General features: G+C 40.5%; 1 protein-coding gene across 3 annotated transcripts; it reads right to left on the bottom strand.

The window, feature by feature from the left end:
• On the bottom strand, positions 1 to 5,499 carry aipl1 (aryl hydrocarbon receptor interacting protein-like 1). Of its 3 annotated transcripts, none has more exons than XM_008295029.1 (6): positions 5,395 to 5,499; positions 3,175 to 3,354; positions 1,285 to 1,473; positions 916 to 1,092; positions 673 to 814; positions 1 to 242 (listed from the first exon to the last, which is right to left on the bottom strand). In XM_008295029.1, the coding sequence occupies exons 1-6, from the start codon at positions 5,497 to 5,499 to the stop codon at positions 43 to 45; spliced, it is 993 nt and encodes a 330-aa protein (XP_008293251.1). In that variant the 3' UTR covers positions 1 to 42. The 3 variants fall into 3 exon arrangements, with proteins under 3 accessions (XP_008293251.1, XP_008293253.1, XP_008293252.1); XM_008295031.1 differs by having other exon boundaries at positions 3,175 to 3,295; positions 5,390 to 5,490; XM_008295030.1 differs by having other exon boundaries at positions 3,175 to 3,330; positions 5,395 to 5,490.
• Positions 5,500 to 8,422: the final 2,923 nt, after the last annotated feature.

The raw sequence follows: 8,422 nt of genomic DNA, 5'->3' as shown, positions 1-8,422 counted from the left end.
CCTTTGCTCTTCTTTAGTCGATCCCTTCTCAGTGTTGCCGGCTCAAAACATGCCTTTATACTTGTTCTTGTCTTCCTGGTTCTTCTCCTCCATGCGCACAGCAAGCTTGGCCAGCTCCTTCTTAACAGCCTTCTTCATGCCAGGGTCCAGGTCCAGAACCCTGCTGAAGTCCTGCCGAGCCTCCGCCTCGTTCCACACCTCCATGTGGGCCTTTCCTCGCAGGTAGAAGGCTTTAACTACACCTGGAGCAACAAACACAGGCATGCATGTGACCCCTGCTGGTGCTGTAGTGAGCAAAGTATTTGCAACAAAGAATTCTTTTAACTATTTCTTTTTTTTTTGCATCTTAGGTGCACATTTTCATCTATGAACTGAGACTAGGCACCAGATCTTTAATAAGATCAGACTTTAATAGGCACATGAAACGTTACATTTACAGCGACCGTAAAAAATTGCACACTCACACACTCACACTATGAAAACATGGCCAACGCATAAAAGGCTGAATAAACTATAATGCTTACACAGCATGACAGTCTTTCGCACTCATAAATCTACTAGCTGGAATGTGATAAGCTGCTGGGCAAAGAAAACTCTTTCTGCTTTAATAAAAAAAAAAAGAGTAAAAAATCGAAACCCCTCAATCCATGAAAACAGAGTCATGAGACAAACCTGGGTGCTGATTGATAATGTCGCTGGTGTGTTCGAGGACTTCGTAGTACTCTTCCATGCGGAGCAGACACTGGCAGTAGTTCAGCGTTAAGGTGTTGGCCATCTTCTCCAGCCTCAACCAGGGGGCCTCCCATGACTTCTCCTGAACAGGGAAGTAGTTCAGATTCAGTGCACTCTCACAAATCTGTGTTTGATGCGGGTGTTTTGGGATTCTGTCTTGAACCACTTGTTGGATGCAATCACCTTCGTCTGCACATTCTTGATGCAGATGATAGCCTCCTTGTATTTCTGCGTGGCGTCCTGAAAGCGTCCCTGTTTGTACAGTTTGTTTGCTTGGCCGTGCAGCACTGGAACTATCTTCAGCCTCTCCTCATCACTCAGAGCCCACGACTCTCGGTTGTACTCGCTGGGCTGCTGCACCTGTCAATCATAGACACACTGGAGTGAGTTTTCAATCAATTATAGAACTTTAAAACAATGCAGTTGTTGGCATTGATATGTAAAGCACATCTAAAAGCAGGTCTGTTCCTCAATTTAGGATCATTTTTGGAATTTACATGCCTGGGAAGATCTCTATTGACACAGATCCACACAGATGAGTGTTTTTCTCACCCTGACTAGCTCCAGGACAAAGTAGAGCGGCTTCGGTTCCTTCATCAGCTCGTCCAGGTCGTCGTAGCCCAGGCTGTGGTAGGCAAACATGTTAGCCATGCCACACGTATGGATGTGCCAGTCCACCGGGTCTTTGCCCTCAGAGATGCGACGCATACTCTTGGACACAATTGGGTAAATGCCAGTGTGCTGGAGGGGAGAGAGGATCACAAGGCGATGCTCAAAACTTTAAACCACAGAGGTTGGAGGTCAGAGATTCTAACAGTGGATGACAAACTGCCTCTAATACCTGTGGCTTACAAATGTGCTCAACCCATGAAGTTTTGCATCATTCTGTATCTGTGGAGCAGCTTTGCGTTAAGCATTATAGTCATCCAAATAGAGAAAAAAAATACAAGGGAATTCTGTGTTATGGTATTTTCCCCTTAAATGCAGACTTTGCAGTATGTGAAGGTGTCACTGTATCCTTTAAAGATGAACCCTTCTATCATTTTGAATGTTTCTCACTCTTCACATGCAATTTATTACTTTAAAATGTAAAAATCCAACAGACAGAACACTGCTCTAACATCTGGATGTTTTGCTGTAATTGAATTTTACTTTTAACCTAATCCTTTTATTTCAGTTACACATTATATTTTAGCATTTAGAAAGCAACTTTTTTTAAAAAAAAAGTTGTTGCAGGATCACAATTTGAAACACACAGAAAATGTCAAATCAGATCAAGCTTATTGTCATTTTGCTGTACATACACAGTAGTACAGGCAAGATGAGAGAGAGTTTCTTCAGGGTCATTTAATTAGTACGTTTTGTGGAACGCACGTCTGGGATAGGCAAGACACTAAACGTATAACCATTTTGTGGGTTTTGTGTATATTTAGTGTCGTGCTGTTTATTCCTCTTCACAGATGTCATTTTGTTGCTTTCAAACAGATCAAAATCAACATGATGACCACAATCTTCTACTTATTTGATCAAAAAGCTGATTAAAAATTCATCTAAATATATTTGCAAGTTCTTTAACATTCCCTCCAATCTGTTTCCTCTCAGTTCAACAAGTGAAGGCTTCCCTCCGTTGGATGGGAGTGATAGTGCACCGCATATCCAGTAGAGTGTGTGCTGCAGCCATGTTGTTCAGAGTGAATAAATGCTCTAAGCCCCATCAAATCTAATCAGAGTGGAGGGGAGTCAGTAGTGCTGATTCAGCAGTAGTCAGAGCCGATTAGGGAAAAGTGAGGCTGCTGTGGATTAATGACAGTATGCCTCAACCCATCTGTCTCTGACAGTGTGCAACACACACACACACACAGCAGACACAACAAATTATAGATTACATAAGTTACATGTGTGAATTCGGAGGTAGAAGGCTTTCTTTGTTACACCTGTGTCTGCTATAGGTGCATACAGATACCAGATATATAAATGTATAGTGTATGAGACAACAGATGTCGTACTAGGAAAAGGTAACACAAAAACCTCATCCGTAAAATAAAATATGCACGGAATTAAAAGTGAAACCGAACTGAAAGTGAATCACATGTGTCTGACTCACCACATGATTGTTTCTCATAAACCGCATAATGTAAAGTTTTTGTTCTCATGGCAACCTGTTGAGTCAGTTTTAAAGAAGTTCACAAGTATTCAAGGTGGGTGCGTCATGTCTGTGCTTCAGGTTTAGGCTTTAAATGTGTAAGTGGAGCACATAAAACTTGTCTTATTGTGTTGTTTTGTTTTCCTCGTTATTGAAAGCAGCTTCCATAACTTCCACATCTGCAGTGTGAAGTCATTCTGTCTCAGTCGCACCTTTCAGAATACTCTTGGACTAGGATCCACTTTGCATTAAAAACAAGTTACAGATAAAAGCCAAACTGCAGCTTTCTTGTCACTCACAATGATGTCGCACCAGAACTCGGCCACCTCACCGATCCTCATGGAGGACAACAGAGTCTCCCAGATGTCCAGTTTAAACATGTTTCCAATCACTATCTCCATGGGTGTCCCCACCACTTTGCTGTCATCGATCACTGTACGTTCGTCGTCACATAGCTGGGTGCGGAAGTGGAACGTCACCTAGAACCAAGCATGTTGGGAGAAGAACCATGTAAACTATACAGTCTGGACAATGTGAGGAAAAGTACTTCGAATTGCAAAGATGTGTACATTTAAACTGAAGGATGAAGTGCAGACACATGTCAGGACTCAGTAAAAGGCAAAAACAACATGCTTTGTTGAAATATGGGCCTTCTAAATGCAAATACACATCAGTCCAAACAAAAATGTTATGTCACGAGCTTCACACAGCTCAGTTATTCAACAGGGCAGGCAGACAGGAGGAAGGACAGACAGACATGCCAAGGTTGCTTGGTTGTGTAATGTCCATGGAAAGGGGAAACCATGTGCAGAAACTGCTCCTTTATGAGGAGCACCAGTACAAGTCATGAATGAATGCATGAACCTCATGTGAAATGCGTATCATCACAAATCAAAAGTAAACACTATTAGGCAAACAGTAAAAAAAGATACAGAAGAATGATAATATAGTCAGTCAGCCATCATCAAGAGTGTCTGCTGTTGGCATGAACAGGAAAACTGCAAAACTACATATAACATCCATGAAATATTTAAGAATGAGTTCATATGTGGAAAATGTTTATTTTTCTTGCTTAAAAGATAAGATTGTATTCGACTAGACTTGTAATTTTTTTTGTAAAAAAAAAAAAGAAAGAAAGAAAAAGATCCAGTTCGAACTGTGTTGGTGAAGCTCTGGAAACGATGCTTTCATTAATGAGGCATTGAGTTCTATATGTTTTCTATCAACCTCTACTGGCTGCCAGTGGGAATTGCACGAACTTGAATGTTCCTGTCTTTGTGCATCTTCTTTTTTTTCTATATAGTTTATTCATCTCACCGGGGACATTGTTATTTCAAGTCTCCAGCACTATGCAGCAGATACAGTTCAGGGCCTTGGAGCATCATAGTGCTTCAGCTTGAATCCTGATCTTCTGATCAGTAGCCCAGATCTGAAAATGTAGAAATTATATCTATGTATTCTTATTCTTTTACTGCTATTCAGTTCCAGTTGCATCTGCATTTATTGTATGTACCCAGGCACTGTTCAAAATAATTGAGGACTCTCCTTCAGTGTATCCTGTGAGGTTTTCAAAAAATAAAAGGATGATGTTAAATAATTAAGCAGTTAAAAAAAAATAAAAATAATTGAAAATCCATAACGTGCAACTAACAACGTAATTCATTACAAACGCATCTTCATCATACCTTGTGATGTACTCAAAATGAATTGCTTCAAATGGTAAAACACAATTGAATTAAGTTTTTCCAAATTAAATTAACAAATAATATTAATGCTACATGTTTAAGTCAGATAATTAGTACATAAATTATCCGAGTTGTCAAGCTAATTTTTTCTTCTTCTTCTTCTTTTTTTAAATTTTTTTCTCTCGCAATTTCGCTGACATTTCTTTACCAGTTTAAAGGGAAAAAATATAATGAGTTGATAGAATCCACAAAAGAAACTGAATTCACCAAAGCAGAAAGATAAGCGAGCTTTCTTTGAAACAGTACTTTTCCGCAGCTCAAATACACAGCATGTTGTTTGACTTGCAGAACAGCTCTGCTTGTTTTATTGCTAATCTCATGCATATTAAGAGATGCCTCCTACATCTCAACCTTAATGTGTAAACCGCTGATCAAAGAACAAAATGGCCCATCGGCCTTGTTTGATATTTCTCATAACGATCGTACATGGGGAGGTTTGTAAAACTGAGTCTGTGTCGGTTTTTCTCTGCCTATGATGCTGTTCACAGTATGATAATTAGGCGCATCTGTTAAAATTACATTTGCGCCCAATATTAGATTTAAGAGACTGAAACTAGCTTTGTGAGTTGTGTTTTAATTACCCATATTTCATTTATTCAGATCAGCTATCTGAAAGGCTTATTTAGAGTGTAATGAAATATCTATGGGCCCACGCAGAGCAGGTTGTACAGCATGACGAATACGTTTCTTGAAAGCCTGAAAGAGATATCTGCTGTATGCCTGTCAGTGTTGTTTTAGATTGATCAGCAATAAAGTACTGAAGGCCTACAGTACCTTCGCCCCAGTGATGAATTTCGGGATGTCTCCGGTCCCTCCATGCAGGATGGTTTTCTTGATCCCCTCTACTCCCAGCAGCATCGTATCTTGCATATCTGACATCTTTTTTTTTTCTCTCTGACTTAATCACCCTATATAACTGAGCATATATCTTATCAATATATGTCTGTGTGTGTGATACACGGAGTATAACACGTGTAAAAGTGTGTGGACGACTCGGAGGTGTTGATTCTAGTGGATTAGTTTAGGTAGCGATAATGAGATTAGAAACTTCTCCTCCTCTCCTTATGTTTCATCATCTCTCTGTGTTATATCCCTGGCTCAGGGCCCATCATCAGCACTTTCTCCCAGGAAACATCCAGAAAAAGCGGGGAGAAGCAGAGATTCAGAATGAAAAGAAAAACAAACTGGAACAAGATTTTTGGAAAGCTACTATCAGAGCAACGCATGATATCATCAGTCTAATATGAGGGGGCTTTTATTTGCTTAGGTGTACATGTCAGTGTCTGTGTGGGTGAAGAGTAAAAATCTGTTGAGTGTACCACGAGAACAGAACTGCAGTGTGTGTGTGTGTGTGTGTGTGTGTGTGTGTGTGTGTGTGTGTGTGTGTGTGTGTGTGTGTGTGTGTGTTAGAGAGAAAACAAGAACAGAAACACAAATAGGTCTGTGAGAGTAGGACGTGGTTTCCATTCCAGAGGAAATTTCCAGGATTTATGTGGATGTGGTGATCTGAACAATGCAGAGAATACTGAGAAATGGTGGAGCAGACAATTACAGTATGGACTCCTTGACCTTGTCTATTAAACATCTGTCTCCCATCTGGGCCGTGTGTGTGCATGTGTGTGTGCATGTGTGTGTAATCCAAAGCTCCTGTAGTGTTTGCTAACAAAGTCTGCAAGCAGTTTGAGGGGGCAATTATTCTCAAACATTATCCAGTGTTAACGCCTTATTCCATACTAATTGCACAAATAGAAAAAGCCCATAACTGCACCTTGGCAGCGCTCGGAATTGTATAACTTTACAGCTTTGTGTTTCCTCTGCGGAGCAGCATGGAAGAATTAGTATTTCATCATGAATTATCAGGCAGGTCTGCTCTCTTATCTCTATTCAAATAGGATCTCTATATACCTGGAAAGTGCTGCAACGTACTGTCTGGTTTGCCTTTTTTTTTTTTTTCCACTGATGTGACAAACAGGATTGGGCAACAGTTCGGTATGTACTTGGCAGCTCTCCAAGGCAAAGCCAGACTCTACACCCTCTTGTGGAAAAGGTCGGCAGTGCAGCAGGAGTTGGTTCTCCACTTAAATCAGGGTGAGCCTGATATTTGAAAGTGTCGCTGATACGTGAAGGCCTTTGAGACATTTGTATGTGTGATATGCTGTTCAAAAAAAGACTCATGACACAGAGCTGCATCGCTTGTCTGCGACCTTCACACACGTACGCAAGAGCGGTTTCATTACATTCATTTCCGTTCACTTAAATCATTGAGAAACTGTTCGTCTTTTGTCTTGGTTTTGCTGCTTCATCCTTCTCTGTGGTTCTGGAAACTCTGAAAATGTAACATGGGCATATGGTGGGGTGCTTCTCTTGGATGACAGGTTTGTGTTGCCATAGCTACAGCCTTTTACATCATCATATCTCTGAATTTAAAAGAACAATAAGAAATGGGTTATTAATCTTTATTGCTGGGCCCCTATCTTTAATTATAAACCTGAAAGAAAATTGCAGAACAGGTTTGTGCAGCAGATTGGTGATTTAAAGTTACCTCTGTTCTCTCTTCTGGTCATTTTTTTTCAGTGAGAGTATTGGGACCAGCAGCAATCCATCTGACCTGCTGGAGAGGTAACATTATGACTATGGTGTTTGTTGTAAAGGCTTTGTGTCAGAGTGACTCATATTTCTTGCGTCACACCGCCTACACCTTCCTCTATCGCTGTGCCAAAGCGTGTCTATGTGCATTCGTGTGTGTTATATGTGCCAGCATATGAATTTTCTGCATGTACATTGTAGCGTGGGAAATCCAATGTGCCAGTTCGCTCAACCGCACGCATCTTTGAGAACAGGTTCGGCTACCAGCAGTCCTGCCAACAGGAGGTAGCTATACAACACGGTCTCCATCGTTCTTTAGTCCTTCTGGAAACACATTGATGATGCAGTAGTTCCACCTTAAGCAAGTAATACTCTATTTCTGGAAAGTACAGTCATGGATTTCCTGGGGAGGAGCCATTCCCTGTGTAAAAGCCATTCATTCATATACATAACACACAGGGGAGGGCTGCTTCCATGACGCACAGCATATACGCACATAGCATAATGTTTATGGATGTGTAAACCTTTTGTGCTTCTGCTGTGGGAATAACACACACACACACACACACACACACACACACACACGCACACACACACATGCACAGAATCCTTCTTTCTCCCCGTCTCAGATTGACATGTAGAGCTGACCAAGCAGATGCAAATAGAAGAGGAACAGACAGAAAGAGCATTTTTGGAGTGAAGTTAGGAGACAACACACACACACACACACACATATATATATATATAGAAATTCCCCTCACATGTACTTTTATTAGGAGGATGCCGTACACACTTCAGAAAGGTATTCTAATTAGAGCTTCTACTTTTGAAAATGTAGGTATGTTTCACTATGAATATAATTCTCCTTTCAATTAAACCTGCATTATTGCAACGTCTGACAGGCTGTAAACACAACTTATGCTCGCATAATATCACTTTTTAAAGTTTTATGGCAACAGTTGCTTAACAATGTAGAAAAACATAAAGTACTAATTTGGAGCCAAGTTTGTGACAAATATAAGTCATTGTATTCAGTCATTTTGGCTCTGATTTTGGTCTCCACCAGCTCCTGAAAATATCTAGCTTTTAATCTGTTAAATGTTCCAATATGGTCTCCAACACACAGCAAAAGCAATGCTCATATTTGTCAGAATTATATTTTTTAAGTTCCACCACCAGCAATCACAACTCAGATCAAGGCCACAGCACTGTGTCA

This window comes from Stegastes partitus, unplaced genomic scaffold, assembly GCF_000690725.1.
Source record: "Stegastes partitus isolate 25-593 unplaced genomic scaffold, Stegastes_partitus-1.0.2 Scaffold1016, whole genome shotgun sequence".
In the NCBI taxonomy this organism is placed as follows: Eukaryota; Metazoa; Chordata; class Actinopteri; family Pomacentridae; genus Stegastes; species Stegastes partitus.
The sequence above is the reverse complement of the archived record's forward strand: the minus strand, read 5'-3'. Positions and strand labels throughout refer to the sequence as shown.

Coding starts and splice junctions, on each gene's coding strand:
- aipl1 (XM_008295029.1), bottom strand. CDS start 5,499: ATGTCAGATATGCAAGATACGATGCTGCTGGGAGTAGAGGGGATCAAG. Junction 3,355..5,394: donor AATTCATCACTGGGGCGAAG/GTACTGTAGGCC, acceptor GCTTGGTTCTAG/GTGACGTTCCACTTCCGCAC. Junction 243..672: donor CATTATCAATCAGCACCCAG/GTTTGTCTCATG, acceptor TTGTTGCTCCAG/GTGTAGTTAAAGCCTTCTAC.